The sequence below is a fragment of the Ambystoma mexicanum genome, chromosome 7p (genome assembly GCF_040938575.1).
Source record: "Ambystoma mexicanum isolate Mex_15411 chromosome 7p, UKY_AmexF1_1, whole genome shotgun sequence".
Lineage (NCBI taxonomy): Eukaryota > Metazoa > Chordata > Amphibia > Caudata > Ambystomatidae > Ambystoma > Ambystoma mexicanum.
This window is the reverse complement of record NC_090939.1, coordinates 843,838,385-843,865,620: the sequence shown is the minus strand read 5'-3', so window position 1 is coordinate 843,865,620 and position 27,236 is coordinate 843,838,385. Positions and strand designations below refer to the sequence as shown.

Sequence of the window (27,236 nt, the reverse complement as noted above, 5' to 3'; positions counted from 1 at the left end):
CTGCGGCTCTTCTTGGTCATACTGCCACTTTACGTCCTTCCCATATCTGAAGATGGCTGCCAGAGGAGGGGCTTAGGGGGAGGACTGTCATTGGCTTGGGGCAGTACGACCCAGGGGACAGTGATTGGTTTATGGGAGAAATGCAGTTAGTAAGTCAAAGTGAAACTGTTTTTCTTTTACTGATGATTCCCAGCCTGACGATGGGAAATATTCAGGAGCATGTGAATCCATGGCAGACCTATGCTGGAGAACAATAGTTACAGGCAAGTAACTTGTTACAAACTTACCATCTGACAGCTGCAAGGAAACACCAGAGTAAATTGCTGAGACTGCATGTGGGTGGAGCTGTCTATTTCCAGGAAGGCCTAACCAAGCTAACTGGAGCCTATGGTGGAGTGCGGGAGGAGTGGCGTGACCAGACCCCTGCTCTCTTTGCAGTGTGTCCTGACATGTAGTTGGCTTTCCTGAACTTTAAACAGAGGCTTTCTATGTAAGTAGAACTGAGCCCTGGGAACCCAAAAGGTGGGGAGGGGGCTGGGGGGGGGGGAGTATGCTTGCCTTAAATCCTTTCGCTTTATAGTGAAAATCCTAAATGCTCAAACCATCTCAATTTTACCATTCAGCTTACCCAACTCTGGCCACTTGGAAACAGGCCTTTCAGTGGAGGGGGTGGGGAGATGGAGGGGGCTTGAAAATCCCAAATTCCCAGGTCCTTCCAATTTTTCTGTCCGACTTCCCCAACCCAGACCATCGTAGGGGGGTGGGGGGAGTGAGGTCGGAAAAACAAACCACTTAATCACCTTGTGTTTAAGTGTGGGTGAAATGATAATTGTCATATGCATTTGCACACATTTGTAAAAATAAACTGCTAGCTTTTAAGCGCGCAGGAAAATCAAATTGCACAGCATTACACCATTAATGTGTTCACCGACCAGCGCTAATTATTTCTTGAAGTGTAATTTGTAGAAAGTAAAGAATTGTCATTTGTGGTATTTTCAATTCATGTTTGTGATTTATTTATGTTGGGAAGTTTGTGTTGTGCCACATATAAAGCGGCGTTTGACATTTCAGTTCAGGTTTTGTAACATTTAATCCAAATATACCTAAAAATAGTTCCTGTACACCGGCCTGGTTCTTGGCTCATTGGTAGCTCAGGGGAAGGGATCCAAGGGATATTGGATGAATTGGAGATAGGGCTGAATAAAAGAATCTGTTAACCAGTTTGTTGCACAACACCTTAAGTGGGGGTGGAGGAGACTCCCTGTGTTGAGGGTGGCCTCTCAATAAACCGTTACAATTGTCCAAATGTCATCAAAAGCCGTCCTTGTGTCAAAACAATCTATCCTGACCCTCACACTACAAAGGGACAAGGGAAATGTCTATAACCTGGTACTTGCAAAAAGTGTTCTTGCATAAAAGTAGAATAGCTCCAACATAAATGTTTGCCAAAATGGAAAAATACCTTAATTCCAGAGGGTGATTCCCTTCCCCTGGATTCTGATATCAGAAAATGTCTCTGGATCTAACAGTTCCTTTTATGTCTTTCTTGGCCCACAACAATCCTGTTAGACAAACACTGTTCTGCCTTGTAAGTTCCTCTTTAACAAAAAGTCCCTTCTTGTAGCATAAGTTCCTTCCTTGTTTAACAAACACTGTTTCTACTTGACAATCCTTGTAGATTTGCAATTTGCCTGGTATACTCCCCTGCCAGGACTATTGGTGCACTTTCAACTGCCTGGTGTACTCTCCTGCCAGGACTTCTCTTGTCTTATGGTTCACCTTATCTTCAAGTAGCATATAAACTAAAAGGGCCCAAACATAAGGGTTGTCGATATGTTTCAAAAGGGGGTGTAGGAAAAGGGGGTAGGTGGGGGATGGGCACTATGTGATATGCATCATGGGAGGTAGGGGATGGTGGGAATGTGGTTTAATGTACTCTGTTCAGTATGGTATGGAGTTTTCAGCTGTATGTACTATGTTGTGATCCTTGTGCAAACCGAAACTTGAATAAACCAATGTTTTTTTTTTTTTTAAAGTAGCATATACTTTTCCTCTTGACTTGGTATGTGCACTTGACAATTACTTGACTTTCCGTAATTTCATAATGTTCACAATCTTCTGCTCTCTTGATTTTATAAACCATCTTCTTGTTTTTTCTTTCTGGAACTTTACAATGTTCTATTTCTCTTTGGTGCGGTCGCCGAAAAAATGCCCCGGGGGTCCTCACTCTGCTCTGGGAGACTCACTTGTTCTCAATAGGGTTTCCGGGCTTGCTCATGCTTATACAGTGTACCTTCCCCGCCTGCTTCCCACTCTGGGTGGCTAGGACATCTCTTTAGGCTTTTTCGTGGCTGCGCTCCTGCATGCGGGTTTCTCCGCTAAGGACACCACTGCTTCTTTTGGCTGCCGGACGCCCAGTGACCACCTTGCAGTTCCTGACGTCTCTACAGCACGCCTCGCTCGCACCGAGTTTATCATCCTCTGTCGGCGTGCTCCCTCGCTCCGCCACACCGGTTTGGGCCTTCAGCTTCTGCTCTGGCCTGTGCCTCCAGCCTCCATCCCCCTTCACTGAAGAAGTCTGTCTTCTCCTGAGCTGCTTCTAACTGTGCAGTTCATATTTTTAAAGGTCCCATGCACAGGTGCCTTCATCCTACAACTAACGAGCTCAATTCGCTTTTTGCTTTGTGTAAATTCCTTCATCCTCCTCCTCTCAGTACTTAGGTAGTTGTGGCAATTGAAGTACATTGATGGTTTCTGATGCATATTAGTTGGAAGATCTTTTCCAATGATGCCATATGAGTTCTAGGTCTTCCTCCCCTCTCCTGCCACTCTTACTGCTTTCTTCCCTCTGGCTCCTTTTCCACCTCCCTGATATTACCATACCTTCTCAAGCCTACACCTCTTTCGAATTCCTTGTCTGCAGGCTTGGTGTCTCCCCTGGCCTCTGACTTTTGCCCCCATCTACAGGCCACCTGACCAGTCTTCCACTTCTTCTGAATGGGCTGACCTCTCCTCTTCTCGCTTGGCATCCATCTGCAAGCTTCTTGGCTCTTCCACAACCTTTGTGACTCTTTCCCTCTCCATTCATCCCTCTGGTCCGACGTACTCTGCCGGACACACCTTGGATGCCCTCATCTCCTCTGACCTTCCCATTGCCATACCTCTTATTACTCCTCTCTCATGGTCTGATCATGCTCTCCTTCCCTCTCACCTGGACCTCCCTGGGCCCCCAGCCAAGCCTCCATCCACACTGCCAGCCTCCTTCTCCTTCCTTCAACTGATGAAGCGAGTGTCAGTTGCCACTTTAGCTGCCAAAACAAAAACAAAGAGGTGATGGCTGGAAGGTTTAGACTGAATCTTAACCACTGGCATTGCTCGGGGCAACCCTCCAGACCATCGTTCTTCGTCTGCCAAGCCATTACAGAAGGGGTAAGACCATATGCAAATCAGGCTTGGCCCCACCCCAAAAGGGGAAGTCCGGCCCGAACTGCTAGGTCACATCCCTTCTGCACGAGACCACAAGCATCCCCAAACATGTTTCACCCTTGTTGGGGCTCATCAGTGAGGAGTAGCTTGGGTCTCTAGGCCCAGCAGGCACGGGACCCACGTCTGGGCATACCCGTCCCACTCGGGGTGACAAAGCAAAAACAAAGAGGTGATGGCTGGAAGGTTTAGACTGAATCTTAACCACTGGCATTGCTCGGGGCAACCCTCCAGACCATCGTTCTTCGCCTGCCAAGCCATTACAGAAGGGGTAAGACCATATGCAAATCAGGCTTGGCCCCACCCCAAAAGGGGAAGTCCAGCCCGAACTGCTAGGTCACATCCCTTCTGCACGAGACCACAAGCATCCCCAAACATGTTTCACCCTTGTTGGGGCTCATCAGTGAGGAGTAGCTTGGGTCTCTAGGCCCAGCAGGCACGGGACCCACGTCTGGGCATACCCGTCCCACTCGGGGTGACAAAGCAAAAACAAAGAGGTGATGGCTGGAAGGTTTAGACTGAATCTTAACCACTGGCATTGCTCGGGCAACCCTCCAGACCACTTTAGCTGCCACCTTCACCCGCCTCCTATTCCTTCCACTGACACTCACCTCGACACTGCCCTCTCTATCCTTCAACTCTCCATTTCCAACACTCTGGACATCCTTGCCCTTGCCATGAGGATCTGCATGAAATCAACCTCCAAGTCCAACTCTTGGTTTGACTCTTGACTTGGCCACTCTGAAACATAAGCGCAGAGTAGGTGAGCAGAAGTGGCAGGCTTCAAGCACATGCTCTGACAAATTGGCCTGCCGCCTGCTCCCAAGGCAATGCAGACTCTCCTTCTGCTCAAAGAAGAGGGTCTTTATCCAGGCCTGCATCTCTGTAGCCACTAACAAAGCCGAACATTTCAAAATCTGCAGGGGACTCAACAACTTTACTGCAGTCTCCACTCCCCCTAAAAATTCCCGCCCTCCCCGGCCCTCTGGCCTCTCACTTCATAACCGAAATCGGTACATCCTCTATTTCACACCCTTCTCTCTCACCTTCTCTTGCCTCCCTTGGCCCCCTCCCACCTTCTCCCCTCTTTTTCTCCCATAACACCTGATGAGGTTTCTAGACTAGTCCGCTTTATGAAAGTCTCTTCCAAACAGGGGATCCCTTGCTCCTCTAAAACTATCAAGGACACAATTGACTCCCTTGCAACAGCCCTGGTCAATTCTTGCAATCAATGTATCCTTCCACTCACATCTCATGCACTCCCTTGTGCACCCTCTCCTAAAAAAGCCTTCTGCTGACCCTTCCTGTCCTGCTAACTACTGCCCTATCTCCATTACCCCCTTCTTGCAAGCTCTTGGAGAAGTTGGCCATCTCTCTGCGTATCCACCACACTGAATCTGTTGATTGTCTCCACAGCCACCAATTTGGCTTCAGAGCTGGCAGAGGCACAGAAATTGCTCTCCTGAACACCTGTGAAGACTTGCGCTCTAATTTTTATTCCAAATCTCCTTCCATTCTCATCCTTCTTGACCTTTCTTCTGCCTTCAATATGGTCAACCATGCCACCCTGATAAAGCGGCTCCGTGACACCCTTGCCATCACAGACCTGGCTCTGGATTGGCTGACTTCTTTCCTCTCTGACCGACCTTCCCAGGTCCTACTGGGCCCCTTTCTCTCCACCATCTCACTCTCCACCTGTGGCGTCCTTTGGGGCTCTATCCTCTCGCCCTGACTTTTCAATATCTACTTGGCCCCTCTAGCACAGTTGATCACCTTCTGGCCAGACTTCCAGTGTTATGCGGATGACATGCAGCTCTTCTTCAAGCTACCCTCCTCTGCCTCCTCGTCTTACTTTCTCGTTCCTGACTGCCTATCTGCGATTCAGGCATTGTGCACTTCTAATGATCTCTGCCTTCATGCCAGTAAGGCAGAGATCCTTCTGATCGGGACCCCTGCACCCTCTTTCCCCTCACACACTCTGGCCACCCTCCATGGGCCCCCTTCCCTCACGCTTCATGAGCCCCCTTCCCTCACGCTCCATGAGCCCCCTTCCCTCACCCCCGCTGTGAAGCTAATAACCTAGGTGTCCTCTTTGACTGCACCCACTCCTTCTCGCCTCACATCACGGACCTGGCCCTCGGAGGACTTCTCTCTTTCCTCACCTTCCCCAGAAATGCAATGTCTCCAGAGCTCTGGTTCTTTCCAGGATGGACTACTACAACAGCCTCTTCTTCAATCTTCCTAACCCCTCCCTTCGCCCCCTCTTCAAGTAATCCAGAATAGGACTGCAAGACAGCCTCAAGCCAAAGGACTGCATCTCGCCAACCCTTAAATCTCTCCACTTGTTCCCGGGTGCTGCATGGATCTAGGTCAAGACCCTCTACATCATCCTCGAGGCTTTCTGGGGCCTTGGACTGTGCTACCTCCAACTTGCTCTACCGAAATACCTCCCATGCTAGAGCCCTTCGTTCTTCTAGCTCAAACTCTCTGCAGATCAGACGCTTTTCCAAGCAGAGAGTGGGGGGGGGGAAATCTCTCTCCTCTGCCGGTTGCCTCCCTCCGGATTGGCCTCCCTGCCCTCTCAAATGTGAGCTTAGACTGGCAGACCCCCCCTCCCACAAACCTCCATTGTCCAGTCGACCTGTACAGTTAGTTGTGCCTGCCTCTCCCACCCAACCTCCTTCCTCATCCTGCACTTGCCCTTATGGGCCCCGCCTGCACTTGCCTGGGTCACCAGCACCCCTGGAGCCATTCCAGCCCCTTATCTTGTGGACACTCCTTCCCTTGCACGCTCTGCTTTCCTGGCCCCGTCCACCTGACCTCCACCGGCACTCTACTTCCCATGGGCCTTCTGCCCTGCTCAATCACTTCCCCCTGCCCCCTTTCATCCCCTCTGCACTTCTCGTTACTGCACTTGCACAATCTGAATGTTACAAGGCCCGGTATGATCGATTCCCTATTTGTCCTTTGTTTCCCCCTCCCCATTGCCTTGCTGTGCCTCAAAACACTTATGTATATGCGCGTTATGTATAACCAATAAATAAATGACTTATAGGCCTTTAGGGTATTGGGCAACAGGAGATTTCCCTCATGGGAAAATGGGGGAATACCGCGCCTCATCCAATGAAGCTATGACATCTCCCCGTGGCAATCTCCTCCCATATATAGCCGCCCCCAGGGTCAGAATCTGGGAGCGGCTGCTGTCGCCTGGCGACATGGAATAAGGCTACCGCGGGGAATCTGTAATGACTCCATTGGATTCAACACAGTAGTCATAGGATGGAGATCTCCACTATCCACACTACAGAATAAAGGATCATTTGAGCAGGATTATAAGGCAGATGCTGGAGCTCCTTCACTTTTTGGCCGTCTTGCTTGTCCACACATCAGCGCGCCCATTATTGTATTCGTTTTTTTGTGTATCTTGGTAATTGCATGCTACATATGCAAACCATAATCATTGTCCCCTACCCATTTACCCTGCAGTGTAGTTCAGCACCAAAAAACAGTGCTAACTTGAGCTGGTCTTTTTAAAAGAAAAAAAAAAATCCCTTGAAACGAACCTTCGTCCACTTATTTTTCCAGTAATCCAAAATTGAACACCAGTCTGGAAGTTCTCTGCTATAAAGACACATCTCCCTGCCACCCTTCTGCTGCAATGCGTATTGCCACCTAAAACGTGTCTCTGCAATCGTAGCATCAGGAAGGAAGAACATTTTGCAAACCAAAATCCAGTCATGAGTCCTTCATCCGAATGTCATGAATGCCAACTCTCTAGATGTACAGATAACAACATAATTTCTTGCTAGCAACGAGTGAAATACCACACGTAAATTGCTACTGGCGAGATCACATTATTGTGCTGACGCTACAGTACATGTGTTTTACCTTATTGAGGTAATGGGAAGGGCACTGTGAACAATATGGTCAAAGGGATGTAAAAACCTTGCTGGTGAAATGATGGGGCGGAGTTGTAGAAGAAAAATGTTGAGAGACTGAATCTGACACATTCATGTTAAAAAAAAAAATGTAACAAGACACTGGGAAAAAATAGCGCAAATAGTACAAAATAAGTACATATTTGTATAACATGGGATGCAAACTTTTAGTAGATTGGGGTTTTCAGAATTTATGAACACCCCAGTTCACGGCGTAGACTTACCTTAAAAGTGCCCTTACGCAGAAAGCATGCAGATAGAATAAATGTGGGCAACCTGTCCTTTTTTTTTTTGAGTTCTGTTCAGCGGATGAATACGATATTAGGTGGGCAAGTGTGCAAAATAAAACCCCCGACGACTCGGGGCACTTCGTATAGATTTCTAAAGGTTTTATCGATTTGAGAGTTGTTACAAACCCTATTTTGTTATTTAATATTAGGGTATAACCAGAGTCGGTGTTTCTCATAAAGTTTCAACCATGGGTTTAATTTTTAGTTTGTACGAATAGGTCCGAGAAGCACTTTTACGTCGGTTTATTTAAATTCTTGACACTTGCGCAAAGCAAAGATCGTTTTGGGTTTTATTATTTTGTATGCATTCTATTGAGAATTTATAACAAAACTGTTGTGACTTGGTTGGATTTTAACGTTGTTGCTATATTTATAATACTGTGTATTTAACTTTTAATGGACAAATCCGAATTCAATAAAATATATACACATAGAAATGTTGAGAAAGTTATATTTATGTTCTTTTTAAAACTTGTTTTCGCGGACCATTTTATGGGTTATCAACTGCAGAACTTTGTGTGTTACATTGCATTTTGTGTAAATTGCTTTATATTATTTTAAATTGACAGGTTATGAAAACATGCAAGAAGATGGGTATTAAAACTGTTGCCATCCACAGCGACGTTGATTCAGCTGCTGTGAGTACCGTTACGTTTTGGAGAGATTGCATACTTATTGGAGTTGTTTTAAAATTCCATGAAAATGTTAGTGTAGCTTCTGGAAAAGTCCCAAATGCCCAGGTGTTGTGGTTTCAGATTAATATTAGAGCAATTAGATTATGCATCACTGAAAAGGCATGTGAGTTGCACACTGACGATTTTGCCTGCTCTAACCTCTTTTTAGTTTTGTCTTTTAGGTGATGCTTAATTACCACTTATAAAGTGAAAGCTATTGGCATAGAATTACAGGTAGAGAGATGGGAAGTGAGGAGGGATGCACATCCTGTGGGTGGGGTAATTCCAATGGCCATTCCCACCCACTACTGGCCCCTCCTCATGCAAAACACAGTCTAGTGATTTCTTTGAGCTCTCTATCATGCAGTAACATCAAACAATGGGCTTTCATGGGACTGCTATTTTTTTCCTATGAGCCTTCTGAAAGGTGATGACATATATTCCTCGTATTGAATTTCTGTTAGAAAACATGCATTGGCAAATGAAAGGTTTGACCTTTACAGGAATAAGACCAGGTGCCTCCATTTGCCAGATTTTACCATTTTATGGCCAGGTAGTATGATTATGGCAGTGCCTGGCAAATGCCTACACAAAAATGCAAGCAGTTTGTCTAGCATGAGAGAAATCTTGAGCTCTTGAAGAAGGTTCTCTTAGAGGCACCCTGATGTCAACCGTCTGCTCCATGGTACCATATGTGCTTATGTTTGTTTATTTGCATCTTGGCTTTACCCTGCCCTTCAATCTGTTGTCGCCACCTACTTCGATTTTGGCGTTTTTGCCCCATGTTTTTTTTTGCTGCTGGCTGCTCCATTATAGTCACTTTGGTGTCTCTTATTTTCCTTTTGTGTTGCCTGAGTATGTGTGCCTGTTAGCATGTCTTCCCCTTGTGTGTGAGGCCTCTGGGTACTTCCACAGTCCTTCCCCCCCTGTGTGTGTGTTTGTATGTCCCTTTGCTGCAATGACTCCCCCTGGTGGTGGCAGTGCCACTTTGTTTCAGTGAATATTCCAGAAGCACTAAGGTCCCGTCATGAAGTAGCGAAGAAGTTGACCAATGTGCTTGGGCCCGCTGAAATAGCAAGCCTTGTCATCCATGTTCCAGAATAATAACACACAGACCTTGTATCAAGCTACTCCTCTCAATCCAACATTTTTAAGAATAGTCACTAAGAATTAAATTAAGTGGACAGTGTTATCACGCAGTAACCACAAAACAGTGGCAAATCTCCTGCTGCCATTGAAACTGGGACTAGTCTTTAAAAAGATGTCTGCCCCCAAACCCGCCTCAAGTTGCCTTGATTTGGTCATGCTCAAGAGATGATCATTAGAGGAATGAACGTTTTTTGTTTTGTTCAGGTAAGGCATCTACTGCTCTGAATACCTTAATGATGACTACACAAGCAGCAGCAGAAAGACTGCTGTACTACTACAAAGTGGCTCCAGAAATTGATCCAAGACCATTGGTGTAGCCCAAACTACAGTGAAGTTATTAGAAGGACTTGTGGCAGCATGCAGTGCTTTTGTGGAAATGCATGAAGCACACTCAAACCTGTGGCCTACTGATGCAAGCGACTGCTTACTGACATTGCTGCTGGGACTCGCCCCATAGTAATTTTTCAACAATGATCAGCACGCTGGCCTCTCCCACTCCCGCCCCACCTTCAGTGCCCCCTAAGAAATTTCACGTTTAACCTTTCATGTTGGTATAAAATGTCTGCCTTCATTTATTTTAAAATCCCAGCAAATCAAAATGTAAAAACTTATTAGGCATGCAAATCGTAAACCTCTTCTTTCCCACAACCCAAGTAATTGGGAACTAAGTCCTAAACATGCGCACATATTCATATTTCAGTCCTATCTGGTGATTGAGCATGCTGTCAACTGACCGCTCCACCCTGCAGTAAAAATCAGTTCCAACATAACTCAACTCCTACAATGATGTGAAGGGTTGCTGCCTCCCAGGGTCGTTTTCATGCCATACCGGCATCTCAAGGGGATACTCAGAGTTCCTACGCCACCAGAGCTTTCATCTCGGACATGAAGGTGTGCAAATTCCCTGTGAAACAGTGTCAACTTTTATGATTATATGATGTATACCCCTACGTTTTCCTTTATCGATAATCAATTTAGCTGGTGTCAAAATAGGGATTTGATGAACAGGAGCTAAAAGCAACTCCTAAGTATCAGACATTGCCCAGTAAGGAGGAGCTACTTCTTGCACTAGCTCATTGCGAGCCAAAAATCTAACTTCCCCATGAGATGTGCACTATAATGTTGTTTTCAGTATATATGTGTAACGCTCACCTGGTATCCACGGGGACGTCGCTCAACCTGTTCTGACCTCTTACGACCTCAAACCCTTCCCTGGAGTCTACTCGACTGGAGACTGGGCCTGAAACACAGGATTGGTAAAGTTTAACCCCCTATTGTGTCTGTGTGCTTGAACCCCTTCTTCCCCGGGGTCCAACCCTTCCCTTTGATCCACAGCTCTCCTTGTTTTCTTGGAAAGTGTGCTTTCCATCCTGCTTTCAGCGCAGGGGCGCATTGATTGATGCAAGCTCATTGCTGCCTAGTTACTTCACTGGCAAGAGTCCGACAGGTAAGTATAATGAGTCTTTTGAACAGTTCTCTAACTTCGTTCCTTTCCTTCCTTCGATGATGGCCGGCGTCCGGGGATGGCGACGCGCTGCTGAGATGAGTAGCGCTGAAGGTGAGTGCGAGCGCGATGCGCAATGCGACCCTTTCACATTTGTATTGGACTGAGTTCTTTTCCTGTGTCTTAGGTGCCGCGACGTTTTCAGCGTGGATGCCGGTTATGAAGAAGAAATGCGGTGAGTAAGCGCAGTATGCGGCGCCTCTAGATATTTCCACGCTAACCTGGAGTGTCTTTTCTCTCTTGCAGATGGATGAGAAGTTCCGGAGACAAGAGTCCCCCCCCCCCCCCCCCAGAGCGGCTGGGATTCAGTTAAGCGTTTGAAGCTCGTACAGTCTTTAAAAATAAGCGAAGATTTGCTGAATGCTTACTAATGCCTTTTTTGTGCTTTTCCCTTTTCCTTAGGAAGCGGCGTGCCGGGATGGGAATGACACCGCCGAAGATGCCCGCTGGACAGAAGGAGCGATGAACGATTGGCAGAAGCGCCGCAAGGTAAGGCTGTTCCTAACGGTGTTCTTGCAGGAGCTGAGCGCAGAAGAAAGATGCAGGCCTACTGGAGACCGATCCGAACACGGTGAATGTTACGCTGTAGGTGCAGAAAATGCAAAGCATGATTCTCAGCCTGGGTGTGGCTTAAATAGTCTCTGGGTATCCCAGGTGTCTCTGGTGCTGAACCACACCCAAAAGACTAGACTGCACATGCAGTTCTGGGAACCGAAATATGTGGGGGCATCCATCTTGTCCCCATCAATGCACTACAAGTCCAATCCCCAATGTGATCCTATGGGAGTGAGTGAGTCTGGTGCCACAAGCGCCAAGCCTGACTCCAAGTGGGTCTTTGGAGGGATGGAGAGGCCCTTGAGGGCCATGTAGGTGATCGTGGCCTGGCTCCAGCCTGACATCTTGGAGGGCTGGGGACATGAGGGGCAGGAATCATGACAATATGGTACACTATGCTTTAAATGTCTTTCGCATGTGCTCTATGTAAGAAAGGCATGGCATCAAAGTAAACCGACACAAGTGATCACAGTTCAAGGGTGTTTATTCAACTGTAAAATGGGTGAGGTAAATGCCTAATCTAAATCGAAGATGGGAGCAAGCTACGACCATCAAGAGTCTAGTCAAACAAAAGGGCCTATACTAAGAAACCTATTGCCAATCCTTACCGCTATTTTACAAAACAGTGTGGGATAATGTTCATAAGAAAAGAGAGAAGTGTTCACAAAATTAGAAGTCGGGATGTTATGGCCGAGGTCTCTCTTCACCACGTTTTTTATCACAGGACAAGGGGGGACTCTCAAGCACAGCACACTTCTGGGCTTCTCTGCCACAAGCATACAGTTCATTTTCTAAGTACCAGAGCCTTCACAGCCCAAGTTTCTTCTCATGCAAAGTCTCTTGCTTCAGAGGGCCTGATACGCCAAAACAACAAAAGCTCCTTCCGTTAACCTTTATGTTGAGTGCTTACCCTGGGATTCCCCTCAGCCGGGCTCCGATCCTTCTGTCGTCAGCCTCCCTCAGTCGGGCTCAGAACCACTCACTGTGGAAATCCCTCAGTCGGGTTCATGCTAGTCATCACAATATTGCTCACTTAGCTTCTTCACAATTGTACCCTTGACGTCCCTCAGTCGGGTTTACTATTGTCTTTCAATCACAATCTCCTTCTTTGCAATATTCAAGTCTCAATGTCTTTTTAACCAACCCCTTCGGTTTAGTGAGGTCCCCATCATCCAGGCTCAGACCTTCTAAAGCACTTGCCAGTCTTAAACGGAGAGTTCAAAAGGGCGATCTCGTCTAGCTGGGTCACTCCGTTAGTCTACGGCAAGTGCAGGTTACACAAATTTGCAGTTCGCACAGCGTTCCCCTCAGCCGAGTGCAAACACCTCTTTCTCAATCTTCACAACTTCTGCAATGAGTGAAGGACCTTCGATTGTACAAGGGATTTGGCTTGACCCTTGTATGACCACCTTAACACCGTTTATACCGGCCTTCCTATGAGGGGTACCAGTCGGAGACCTTAGACTGAACGCCCATGTGGCTCTGGTACCACGTTTGTTCATAAAAGACCTTGTCTATTTATCTTCTTAATATTGCCACTAAAACCTTGAGCCTAATGCAGTCCGGTTGGCTATCAGTTTCTTCCGACTCACCGGTTGTGCTGAACTCGTTAGCGGTTCCTTTGCCGCTGGAGTCAAGGATGGTACCATGATGACAACCACGTCTCTCCGCCCTGGCTATCAGTGCAGAAGGGTAGATTGTACCGCTGACATCGGTCACACAATTTGCCAGCTGTGATTCCCAGTCTGATGTTTTTCATCTGAGGATTCGCGGGTCTGGGTCGAAAAGGGCAAGGGCAACTCCCTCTTTGACGTCCTTTCAGGTCTCGCCGCCTTTCTCCTCTGTTTGAACTGCCATCCTGGAATAGCTGTCTCCTCATTCATTCGGCCTTGCTCAGAGTGTGCTCTCGTGCTCCGCCTTTTATCCCGATGGGAAAGGGAAATGGCGGTCAGGTGTGTAGTTGTCAATTGCCTGATTCTGCCTGACCCTTGTGTTGGGACATGTCAGGTAAATGGCCCGGTTTTTAGTCCGTTGTTGCTTTCGGTGTGATAGTGTTCCTGTTCGAAAAGTGGGGGGGGGAGTTTCTAAATATCCTTCTTGACAAGAGGGGGAAAAGGTGTCACAAGGAAGGGGATGCGTCACCCTTCAGCATCCCACTTCCAATCCCAGAGGACCCCTCATGAAGGTGATCCTCCCTCACTGGTCCACCTCCAGGAACTGGATCCAATAGCGACGGCCGTGTCATGGCCACCTGGATGACAGATCCCTGGGGACTAGTGAGTGAGACACCTTCAGGTGTCTCACATAAAATACTCCTTTTTATAAACTTTACCAAGCAGATTTAATGTCACTTTCATATGGTTGTCTGGGACCAGTTGTCATGGTGCATCGGATATAGCTTCTGGTAGCTATTGCTGTCAAGGTAGCCAGGCTATTCTATGCTGCAATCAGTAACTAACTCTCTCCCATCAATTTCAAACCTTCACTAAGCCATCTCGCCACTAAGCTGCCTCACTAAAGCATGTATTGCTTTTCTTTGCCATGTGTGTCCGCCAGCCCTCCTTGGATTCATACGGGACCACACGGTGTCCAGTCAACTCGTCGAAAAAAAACTGGTCGACTGCAATTTGGTCGACGCAATTTGGTCGAAAACCATTTCGCCGAAATTTTTTTTTTATTTATATATGTATTTTTTGGGTTTTCGTTTAGTTAAAAAAGGGGTTTTTAGAGAAAAAAAGGGGGTTGGGGGGGGACACCCCCAAAAAAAAAAAAAAGGGTTAAAATAGAAAAAAAAAATTTCGACGAAATGGTTTTCGACCAATTTGCTTCGACCATTTGTCTGGTCGACCAATTTTTTTCGACGAATTGACTGGCAACCGGACCACACCACCAGTTTTTCTAAACTGATTACAGAATTCTGTCAGCAGCAGGCCCCTTGAAACCCTTCTGGTGAAGGGGTGTATTTTGAAAGGTGATGGAATATTCCTGTTAGCCAAAGATTTTTTCATCACAGTTCTTGGCTGTGGAAGTCGCAAGAGCCCCAACACCAAACCAGTAAAACGCCATGTTGCTTGGCTGTGGCACTGTCCCTCTACTGTGGTCCACATAAGTCAGACATGCTGTTGCTCTATTCACAAATGAGTGGCAATGATCCACTCTACCCACATAGTACACTTGCGCTGTTGGGAGGAAGTAAAGGGATGTGGTACATAAAAACATACTAATAATAATATTATAAACAAAAGAAAGAGATGGGGATTAACAATTTAGAAATTAGGTGACTCGCTCCTCTTCCAAACTACTTTTGAGTCCTGAAAAAATTGACTCCGTAGTTACATTCTAAAAATTCATATACAGTTTTATTTCATTTGCAATCAGATTTAATTTCTAATTCAATGCTAAAACATTCCTCTAAGATCACCCGTAGGATACAATTCAATTACAACACCAGAAACGTCAAATACATAGACACAAGATTAGCACCACACTCAATACACCATAATACAAAGACAATGGAACAGACAATAGCAAAATGATCCAATTCATGTATTTATATTAGAAGAACCCAACATGTTTCAGTCTCCAACACCAATTTGGTTGGACATTCATCTGGGGCTGTCCTCTTCAAATCCTTAGACCATTTCCAAATCTTGTATCTTGGGTGAGCTTCTACAAAACCACCGCCCTTTATGCACAGTAAACGTCTGTCTAATGGAAGATTAATTCACTCGTCCTGCTTAGTAGGAACCTTGCTTCTTCCAAGCCTCAAACGGCCTCTGAGCAACACTCTGCCAACACCAGAACCAATCACTGTCCTCGTGGTCTAGAAGCCAATTTTACATATCACCCCAAGTCAGGAATATATATACTTCACACTTATGATGAGTAAAAAATTGTTTCTTTCTTCCATTTGTGCAGTGAATTGCCATAAAAAGTACTTGAACACGCAACGCGTCTAACTCTTAACGTTGCCTAAAAACATACACCTATTGTCATAGAAGATGGCACCTAGAAAAAATTATTTCACCTCAAAATCCTCTGGTACCCACACTAATGCACAGTGCTGCTTTCACCGCACCCCGTCTTAAGTAAAATTGGAGTAAAAACCCTGCTGTGGAATGGAAAGCATAACCGACCTGTCCTCCTGGATGAACAGCCCACCTGGATTTGCTGGTTTTACCAACATATATTTATTAAATGACTGCACCAGACATCATTCCCAACCCTGGGCTTGGCCTAACTTCTCTAGCGAGCCGCTACACAGCCAGCCCTCCCTCATGAGCACCCCAGCAAGTTGGATCCATCCCTCACTGTCGTAACTGGAGGAAGAGACCAACTGGCTAATCCTGAAGGACCTATAAATGACCTTGAGAACACAGCTTTATTTGTATTTATTTGAAGAACAGGGATGTCCATTTCGATCAGAAGAACAAGTTACTACTTACCTTGTAACGTTCTTTCGACGGGATGGTCCTCCGACGTATTCCTCATCTTAGATATCTCCTTCCAGCTCTGCTGGCCTCGGAAAAATGTTTCTCTAGAGGGCGCTGCGCGTCGACGTCCTTCGAGTCGATGTCCCTCGACAGCCGCCGTATCGACGTTCGACGTCATCCTGCCTATAAAGGCCGCGCGCAGCGTCCGTTGCTCAGTTCCGTTTTGTAGCCCACAGTATTACTGTCTGGACTAGACTAATCACCCTGAAGGAGCGTAAGCTGCAACAACAAGGGAAGTAGAACTGCGGGGATGGATGGGAGGGTCGATGAGGAATACGTCGGAGGAACATCCCGTCGAAAGAACGTTACAAGGTAAGAAGTAACTTGTTCTTCGAAGGGATTGTGTCCTCCGACGTATTCCTCATCTTAGATAGGCTCCCATAGCAGTATTCTATATTCGGAGGAGGGAGTACTGACTTCACGCTGTCTTCTATTGATGAATAGAATGCAGTACAGCCCTTCCAAACCTAGTCTCTTCACTGGAGGAGGAATCCAGATTGTAAAAACGTGTAAAGGTATGGACAGACGACCATGTAGCGGCCGCACATATGTCTTTAACCGGCACGCCTCTTTTGAGGGCCGATGAAGCTGCAATACCTCTGGTCGAATGAGCCCTAAGGTTTTGAGGGGGCTCTTTCCCTGCCAGTTTATAACATTCCAGAATGGCTAGAATGATCCATCTGGAAATGGTCTGCTTAGTTATTGGTAACCCCAGCTTGTGACCTGTGTAACCGACAAACAGCTGGTCTGCCTGTCTTATCCTGGCTAGTCTACTAATGTAAAAACTTAAAGCCCTCCTAGGGTCTAGTCTGTGTAACCTCTCTTCCTCTTTCCCCGGGTGAGGAGGAGGATAGAAAGATGGTAGGGTAATCTTCTGAGTGATATGGAATTCAGAAACCACCTTTGGGAGGAAATTAGGCTTCACTTGCAGGACAACTTTGTCTTTGTGAAAGATTGTATGAGGGGGTTTACAAGAAAGAGCTTGTAATTCGCTCACCCTTCTAGCAGATGTAAGTGCTATTAATAAAACAGTTTTAAGGGTGGGGAATCTTAACGAACAAGAATGGAGAGGTTCGAAAGGTGTACCCATCAGGAAAGTTAGTACTAAGTTTAAATCCCATAGGGGAACTTGGAATGGTCTTGGGGGATAAACATTGGTTAACCCCTTTAGAAACTGTATTACCAAGGGTAATTTGAAATAGGATGGTTCTTCCGCAGTACGCTTAAAGATGGATAGCGCTGCGAGATAGCCCTTAATGGTGCCAACTTGAAGGCCTGAATTTGCCAAATATAGAAGGAAGGACAAAACCGTTGGTGTACCACATGAAAATGGGTCGATATTCTGTTCTCTACACCAGCTGCAAAATCTGTTCCAACGGCAGCGGTATAAAGACTTTGTTGCTGGCCTCCTTGCCGAAAGCAACACCTCCATAACATCATCAGGGAGGTCCCAATCCTTGTACCTCAGCCGTTCAGAAGCCAAGCGTGAAGGTTGAGGGTTTTGATGTCTGGATGGAGAACCTGACCTCCCTTCTGTGAGAGTAGGTTCTCTCTGAGTGGAAGTCGAATTGGAGGGCAGATGGACAAGTCTAGAAGGTCCGGGTACCACGTTCTCCTGGCCCAATCCGGGGCAATTAGGATCATGGTTCGCCGGAATCTTCTCAACCTCCTGATCATTTGAGGAATGACAGGGACTGGTGGGAACGCGTACAGAAGCGGAAATTCCCAGTCCACTATGAACGCGTCTCCCAGAGCTCCTCTCGGAGGAAATTCCCTTGAGCAGAACAGGTCGCATTTCCTGTTTAGGCTGGTGGCGAACAGATCTACCTGAGGGGTTCCCCAAAGGGCGAAGATCTCTTGAAGGACTTCCTGAGCTAGCTCCCACTCGTGGGAGACTGTGTTCTGCCTGCTCAGAGCGTCCGCTGTCAAGTTCTTCTCTCCGGCTAGGTGAACTGCCGATAGAGAGATTCCTTCTTGGATTGCCCAAAACCAGAGCTGCATCGCCTCTCTGCACAGGGGTAGTGATCCTACGCCTCCTCTTTTGTTGAGGTAATGCATGGCCACCGTGTTGTTCGTCATTATCAGGACGTTCTTCCCTTGTACAGCTGGCAGGAAAGCCTTCAACGCAAGTCTGATGGCTTTCAGCTCTAACAGGTTGATGTGTAGTCTGGACTCCGATGGAAACCAACGACCGCTGATGGTCAAGTCGTTGGCGTGGGCTCCCCACCCCATGAGTGAGGCATCCGTGACTACTGTTATCTCCGGCCAGGGTTGCCAAAACTGTTCTCCTTTCAGAATGTTCTCCTGACAGGCCCACCACTGAAGGTCTCGAGCCACCCTGCCGGGAACCTGAAGATCTGTCATTCTCCCTGAGAATTGTGACCACTGAGTCCTCAGTGTCCACTGGAGGGATCTCATTCTCAGGCGAGCCTCTGGCACAAGGAAAATGCAGGATGCCATGAGGCCTAGCAACCTCAAAAAGTCGAAGGCTGGGAGACGTTGGGCATGCTGGAACTTGGTAACCATCTGTAGAATATCTTGAGCCCTCACCTCTGGTGGCGAGGCTTTTCCCAGGGAAGTATCCAGGATCGCTCCTATGAACTGGAGTCTCTGCGATGGTATCATTTGTGACTTCTTTAAATTGAGGGAGAAGCCCAGTCTGTGAAGGAAGTGGCACACGTGATTTAGCTGGATCTGAGCTTGCTCCGGAGAAACAGCCCTGATCAGCCAATCGTCCAGGTAGGGGTAGACGTGAATCCCTTCCCTCCTTAGACTTGCAGCCACTACCGACATTAACTTGGTGAAGACCCTCGGGGCGGAGGTCAGCCCAAATGGCAGCACTCGAAATTGATAGTGAGAGTTGCCAATTGCGAACCTCAGGTATTTCCTGTGTTTGAGATGGATAGGCACATGGAAATAAGCGTCCTGAAGGTCCAGAGATACCAACCAGTCCTGGAACTGAAGGGCCTGGAGGATCTTAGAAAGAGTGACCATCTTGAATTTGTCTTTTCTGAGGAATTTGTTCAATTCTCCCAAGTCCAAGATGGGTCTCAGTCCTCCGTCTTTCTTTGGAATGAGAAAGTAAGGGGAGTACCAGCCCTTGTTCCTCTCCGCTACAGGTACCGGTTCTATGGCACCTTTCTCTAGCAGGTCCAAAATTTCCTGCAAGAGGAGCGGATCTGGAGCTTTCTGAGAGCTGATCCCCGGTGGATGACTCTGAGGTATACGTAGGAAAGGCAGGCAGTAACCTTGGGCGACTGTTTCCAATGCCCAAGCATCTGACGTGATAGCCTGCCATACCGCCAGATGTTGAGTCAACCTGCCTCCTACAGGTGTCCTGTGAGGGGAGTCCTCAGAGTGGTTTTGGGGCGGCTGATGCAGATGCCGATGGTAAAGAGGCACCTGCTGTTGCTGCGGCTTTAGAATATCTACCCCGTCCACCTCGGGTAGTTCTTCTTTGACCCCTTTGAGCCGGTCGTCCTCTACCTCTTCCGAATGCGGAGTAGAAGCGAAAGGACTTGCCCCTCGCAGAGGTTCCTGTGGGACGAAAAGGAGTCTGACGGATTGCAGCTCCCAGGGATTTTGCTGCAGCTTTTGAAGTTTGCAGTTTCTCTAAACTGTCATCCGCCTTTTTCCCGAACAAAGAAGAGCCATCGAATGGCATGTTCAAGAGCCTGGCTTGCACATCTGGGGCAAAATCCGACTTTCTCAACCAAGCGAATCTCCTGGTTGATGTACTTGCCGCCATTGCTCTGCTGATACTGTCAGCCGAATCAATGCCCGTCTGGAGGGATTCGCACATAGCGGCTTTACCGTCCTGTATAATATTCAGGAACGCATCCCTTTCTTCTCCCTCCGGGATGCAGTCAGCCGCTGTAGAAGCACACTCCCAAAGTGTATGGCTGAACCTAGCAAGGGTGCAAGTAGCATTAACAGACTTTAACGCCATGCTACATGCTGAAAAGACTTTCTTTGCCATAGCATCATATTTTTTATCGTCCCTGTCCTGTGGGACTGTAGGATAAGCCGTCTTGACATCGGTAGAGGATGCTGCTTGTACCACCAGACTTTCTGGGGATGGGTGTTTAGACAAAAACTCTGGGTCTGTGGAAGATACCCTGTACTTTGTAGACAGTTTTTTATTTACTGCTGGTATTACATCTGGGGTTTCCCAGTTTGTCATGATCTTTCTCTGAAGAGCTTTATGAAAGGGCACCACAGGATCCTCCTGTGGGCCTTTGTCAAGAATATCCATGAGGTCATCTTGTTGGAAAGATTGTGAAGGTGCAGACCACCCCATGAACTCTGTAATCCTGGCCATTAAGGCTCTGTAGGGGATTCCAGCATGCGCCCCCGGGTCTGGCTTAGCAAACTCCACCTCAGGGGAAGTGTCTAACCCACTTGCCTCATGTAAAGAATCATGAAGATCCTTTAATCTGCGCTCTTCAGAGGAAAATTCCTCTCTAACTGGGGTTACAGGTCCCTGTAACTCAAATGTGTCTTGTTCAGACAATTCACCCTCTTCTAAAATTGAGGATATAGTTCTCAATTGTTCTGAACTCATAAAGGGAGTAAATCCCATTTCCAAGGCAGAGGGTGCCGAACTTGTCATTATTGGCCTCGAAAGCGTCGATGTCGTCGATGCCGACGTCGAAGGCTTCGAGCGTGGCGTCGAAAACAGAGGTGGAGGCCCCGAGGACCTCGACAGAATTGGAATTCTACTCGACAATATCGAAGCCATCGACGTCGAGGGCCTGGGGATAGTCACTGGATGTGTGGAACCCGTGACTTTTCTTGGCGTCGACGCCGGTGTCGAGGCCGGCGTCGAGTCGACAGACCCGTGTGTCGAAGGTCCCCTCGACAACGGCGTCGAAGACATCGACCTCGACGTCGACGGGACCTTCGTCGACTGCGTCGACGGAACCTTCGAGGAAGGTTTGGAGGTCATAGTCCTGCTCGAGGGTTCGAAACACGCTCGAGAGGTTTCTTTCGCCGGGTACTGCGACTCGCGGCGTTTTTGACCTTCGGGTCTTTCGACCAGAGGGGGTCGAGGCCGCTTTCTCGAAGACGCTCATCATATTCTTTCGGAATTCCTCCCATTCAGCCCGGGAACTATGTTTCGTGGGGCAAGGGATTCTTTTGGCGAAAACAGAGGAAGAGGAAGACGGAGAAGGGGATCTTCGATCTCGAGGAGTGATGAAACCCACTCCGAGACCTGGAGCGCGAATGGTGACGAGGAGACGAATGTCTCGACTTCGTCGACGACGAAGAAGCTTTAAAAGTCTTACCTTTCTCCAGCTTCCCCCTACGCTCCTTCAGGGCCTTAGCTGTCATGGACATACAGTCCTCGCATTCCGAACAATGGTGTTCAGCTCCCAAGCACCACAGACAAATTCTGTGAGGATCGGTCAACGACATCTTTTTCCCACAATCTCGACATTTTTTGAAGCCGGATCGAGGAGTTGTCGGTTCCGACGAGGAAGCCATCGAGTACGGATCGAATAACTCGAGGTAAATAGGATTATCTGACTAAGAACTGAGCAACGGTATTCCGAGGCACCGAGTAAGCGCGGAAAAACGGAACTGAGCAACGGACGCTGCGCGCGGCCTTTATAGGCAGGATGACGTCGAACGTCGATACGGCGGCTGTCGAGGGACATCGACTCGAAGGACGTCGACGCGCAGCGCCCTCTAGAGAAAAAATCTTCCGAGGCCAGCAGAGCTGGAAGGAGATATCTAAGATGAGGAATACGTCGGAGGACACAATCCCTTCCAAATGACTTATGATGACACATTTACAGATTGCAGAGACATTTCTGAAAGGGTGGCTGTACAAATAGCACAAAGATAACAAGTGGTGAGCTAGTTTGAGGGTGTGAATAAAGTGGTGCATAGAGCATGGACAAAACAAAACCTATGAGACACTGGTGTCTTGCAAAGATAAACTTAACTTGGGGGTAGGAGGTTCAAGTAATTCAAACTAAATAGGAGTACTGGACAAATAAACAAAATTTACATTGTTATGAGGCACTGGAGAGAGTGGCAGGATTGGGTAGAGAAGGTGGGGCACAGGGCAGGCAAGGCTTTCAGTTTAGCAAGTAAGTAGGTGACCAGAAGTGGCTTGCAGGCGTAAGAAAAGTGCATACATGTACAGTTTTAAAAATACCAAATGGGTACTAAAGCAGACAGAACTATTTTAGACACCAACCAACAATAGTGCTGCCTTCATATGCCATGAATGGGCTCATGCAACGAGGCCTAAACATGTTTGGGGATGCTTGTGGTCACGTGCAGAAGGGATGTGACCAAGCAGTTCGGGCTGGACTGCCCCTTTTGGGGTGGCACCAACCCTAATTTGCATATGGCCTTTCACCTTTTTGTAATGGCCTGACAGGCGAAGAATTGTGGTGTGGAGGGTTTGCCCAGAGCAATGCCAGAGGTTCAGATTCATTTGAAAACCTTCCAGCCATCACCTCTTTTGTTTCGGGTTAGACCCAATAGAATCAACAGAGACTGAGCCACTGCCATAGATATGCCACTTCAGCATTGTACGGCCATTTAATTCCCTATTATAGCTGCATGTCCGGTATTGTTATTATAGAAGAGTCCCTACATTGCTAGTTGGTGCGATATTACAGTATCCAAAAATCCCAATAGATGCAAGTCACCAACAATGCACAGGAGGATTAATGCTTTAATGCATGATGATTTATTATTTATATAGAGCTTTTAGAGCTTTTGTCCAAGCACATGGGACATATTTAAATACAATTATTCCAACCAAAGTTGTTACTCCTTTTTCAACCTCGGAAAAATGGAAGGCTGAGTTGGCCTTGCCCGGATTCGAACCTACAGATCACACAGATCGCAGCAGCGAGTGCTCAATCCACAGAGCTATTGTACCGCTTTGTTATTAAAAATGCAATGCCACAATAAGAAAACATCTCAAAACTGGCTGCACGATGTAGGCTAGACAAACAATAACACTTATCATGTTTGCGGTAGCCTTGATGATGCACAGTAAAAAATGCCATGCCACAGTAAGACCTACTTAGATAGGTTGCACCAAAATGCTAATCTAACCACGTAATAACACTTCTGATGCTTACTTCATTAAATATGCCCAGAAAAGTTGCCATGACACAGTAGGAAAAGGCTGTACTGGCTGCACCCAAATGCCAGGCTAGACAGGTAATGCCACTTATCATGCTTATTTCATTATAGATGGCCAGTAAAAATGCCTTGCCACAGTAAGAAATGACTAGATTGGCTGTACTACAATGCCAGTCTATCCACTTATACATATTGTACCTGCTTTCATTTATGACCTTTATGTATTAGTGCACCCCTCTCCTGCCCCACCCTTCTCACATGTCCCCCTCTCCCTCCCAGACTCCTCCAACCACCAAACTCGACCCAGTATTACCGCAATCTACATCTACATCTTCCTCGTCCCAGTACTTCTCTATGAAGCAAGGTGCTTCATTTGCAACTACTGCGACGAGTATGACTAGGAGTAATAAAGATTACCAGTAAGTAATCCGGGTATTTAACACACACACGTTCACACACCACTTGCTTATTTACACATGAACTCATTCACCGTCCACTCACACCCAGCCACCCAAACATCATGCACTCATTCGCACACATTACATGATATATGCACACAGTCATATACACTTTTACATTTAAAAAAAAATGTATGTCCTTGCCTTCCAGAATCTGTTGCTCTTCCTCTGCAGGCATGACTCTGGCTCCCACGCTCGAGCGCACGTAAGGAACCACCGCTGGTTCCTGTCATGCACTGCAGAGCACAGGCGCCACAGCCATCCATGTCCAGGGAGGTGGGGGAGGGGGCTCAGATTTAAAATGAATTAATTACAGATAAGCAAATTGGAAATCATTTCTTTTTTTTAAAATCCGAGCCCTCTCCCAGGGGTTGCAGAGGAAGTGTCGGGGGTCATCCCTCCCAGGATAGTATCGGTTGGTAGATGTGGGAGGGATACAGGTAGGTTATAGAGGGGGCAGGCAGCGAAGTTTAGGTCTTTGTCTAGAGAGAGGAAGGCTAAGGAGTAGGCATGAGAAGAATTCGTTTGCTGGCCCCAAGGGTGCAGGGGAAAAAAGCTTGTGTAGATTGGTGAATAAGAAATGGATGAATGTTCCGAGTGTTGCCCAGGTTAATACGAACAAAATAGGCAGCATTGATACATTTTTGCAGTCTGAGGTTACCATTGAGAACCTGAAGGTTGTGCGCATTGGACGAGGAAGTAAGTAGTTCAGACAGGAAGGAGATGGAGGGTAAGGGAGGCATGGCATTAGTAACTAGGGGAAAGAGAGCTTACATTTTTTAATTCGGCTTGAGGCAGCGCAGAGCGATACAGTGACTCAGTTGTTGATCCTTTCTCAGATGGCTGGAATGAAGTAGGGAAAGGAGAAAAAGATTTGAGTGCTATCAGCACAGAGGTGATGGTGAAAGCCAAAAGGCAAGACCTATTTTTAGTGTGAGAAATAACAGGTGAAGTGCAGAGATCCAAGGACTGATCTTTCGATTCCGGCAGGCAGAGGGGTGGGATCAGAGTTTTGCAAGTTCCAGGAGTATTTAAGGGAGCACACTTCCAGGTAGGAGGCAGTCCAGAGATGGCAGATTTGTGAAGCCCTATTTCCTGAATAGAGCGGAGTAGAGGACAGTTGTTCACCATGTTGAAAGTGTCAGAGAGGTCCAAAAGGAATAGTTTAGAAGAGCGTTTTGGAGTCGTGTGTGTCGGAGGAGGTCGAAGACGTGCACAAATTCAGTCTTTACATGGAAGCCAGATTGAAGTGGATCTCCAAGGCCCTTATACTGAAAATGGGGAAGAGGGAAACTGGCTGATCTTTCACCAAGGTGTTTGGGTCAGCAGAGAATTTCTTCAAAAGCAGGACAGTTAAGGATTGGAAAATTCCAACATGGTGACGGTGCTTAAAGAGCTCGGAGATAAAGGGCAGGTGATGGTTTCAGGAGCAAATATTTTAATAGAAGTGCAAGATATCTTGGTGCTACATAGCATGGGTGTTAATTTGTTAGGAGAGAATTAGTCTTGAGTAGAATGGGTAGAGAAGAGGCTAGCTAGCAGGAGAGTATGGAGTAAGAGAGCTGCGAGAGTTGTGAATTTTGGAGGAAAAGTAGTGAGCATTCATTAGTGGAGGGGGTAGACAAAGTTTGTGGGGCTGCTTGCAAAAGGAGGAGAGTAGCTTTAAGAAGTAGGTTTTGGCACCGTCCTTTGCAGAGGTAAGGGCAGCAAGGAAATGTTTGTAGGCTAGGAGTAGGGTGGGGGCTCTGTGATATGTGCAAGTATCCTAGGTCACTATGCATGTTTGTTTTAATGATCTGGATCTCCGTGGAGATCATGGGCTGTGGATGGGAAGGTGTGAACATGCATGCAGGATCTTGTCAAAGGCGGGCATAAGTGCATAGTAAAAGTCTAAAAAAGCCTGGTGAATGGAAGAGGCATGAATAGGGGAGAGCGAAAGGAAAGAGGTCTGTATATCATCAGGGTAATGGGCAAGGGAGTCCTGCTTAAATGTTCTATTGGTCATTGAAGAGTTGAGGAGTGATGAGGGGAGGAAAGAGGAGGCAAGGAGTAAAGGAATATGGATCATAAATGTTAAAGGTAATGATGAGAGGAAGAGAAAGGTCAGACGAGGTGAGCGAAGTCGAGAGAAACGCAAGCTCAAGAGGATTCCCACCAGAATGGGTAAGCTGGCCGTAGAGGGAGGATAGCTCAGCGGCAACGTGCTTGTCTTGGAAGCAAGATGACCCGGAGGAACACAGGTTCGATCCCTGGGTCCGCGCTTAGAAACCTCTGGATATTAAGCATGTTATAAATAACCTATCATCATAGAGGGAGCAGTCAAATAAGAGAACGTTCAAGGCGGATGACTGTGAAATGCTTGGTAAGGTTGAAGTCTCCCATCATGACAATTGGTGTCCGTGGGAAAATGACTCAAGGCGAAGGTATAGGTCAGGAAAGGAAAAGGCTGAGGATCAGGGTTTGGGGGGAGGGGGCAATAGAGAGCCAGAACAGTGAAAGGAGTAGGAGGTAGGAGTTAAACAGTGGCATATTCAAGAGGAGGAGGTGATGTCGGAGGGGGTGAATGGGCAGTGCTGAGGCCCTTATTGGTAAGGAATGCCACTCCATCTTGCCCAACAGGTCCAAGAAAGTGGGGGAATGTGGCATAGCCGGTGTAGAACTGCTAGTGTAGCAGTCGTGAGGAGAGATCCAGTTTTCTGTGACAATAAGAAATGAAAGATGAGGTTGATGAGTCAAGTGGTCTGAGATATTGGAAAAGACATGTTGTAGAGAGATTGTGCATTCAAGTGGCCAAGTGAAAGAGAGAAAGGAGGTGAAGTGGAGCTGGAGTTGTGAGGTAAGTGAGGGGGAGGTGGTAAATTAGGTTGGACATTCTGGAAGAAAGAGAGCATCTTTTTTGAGATTTAAGGGTGCTGGGGGAGAGGAGGGAGATGAGGAAGGGGGAGAGGGAGGCCGCAGTTGGACCAAATTGTGAGTGAAGGTTATGACGAGGAGTGAGTATAAGGAGAATTGGGGCAAAGGCATGATGCAGGATGGTGGGCAGAAGAAATACACTTGAAGACCAAGAAGGAAGGGTGCAGCCTGAGAGGATAGGTGGGTGATTGGAAAGGGAGCGGGAGATTTCGGCTGGGATGGAGCAGATGTGAGTTCTGAGTTGGGCTAAAGTGGCAAACAAGACAGTTAATCAAGATGCCCCTTGGATATTAGAGGCAACAGTAAGTCTTCAGTGAATGAACAAGCGCTGGACCGAAGTATATCCATGTTTGGAAGCAGGAGTCTGGCAAAGGGGAAGCTTAGCAAACCCTGGCATGGGCTCTGGCTAAAGGCCCGATCAGGGAATTGCCCTTTGCTGAGGTTGGCTCTTAACTGCAGATGCCTGCGCTGGATCCCCGGGGAAGACTCCATAACATGGGAGGCCATTATAACAGAATCCTCTGAGAGCCAATGTAAGTGCTCAAGATGACTTCCAGAATTGCAGCTGGAGCCGTCTGTGTTGTAGGCCATGGAGTTTTGTGTTGAGGCAGGACCCTCAGATGGTGCACACGGTCCCTGGGGAATGCAGGATGTGGCAAAACGACA

General features: G+C 47.2%; 1 protein-coding gene across 1 annotated transcript in view; it reads left to right on the top strand.

The window, feature by feature from the left end:
• PCCA (propionyl-CoA carboxylase subunit alpha) overlaps nucleotides 1-27,236 on the top strand; it is a 3,020,006-nt gene that overhangs the window by 260,003 nt on the left and 2,732,767 nt on the right. Inside the window, exon 4 of the mRNA XM_069637005.1 lies at nucleotides 8,281-8,349. Within this exon, the coding sequence (XP_069493106.1) occupies nucleotides 8,281-8,349 (69 nt within the window). The remainder of the gene's footprint in view (nucleotides 1-8,280; nucleotides 8,350-27,236) is intronic.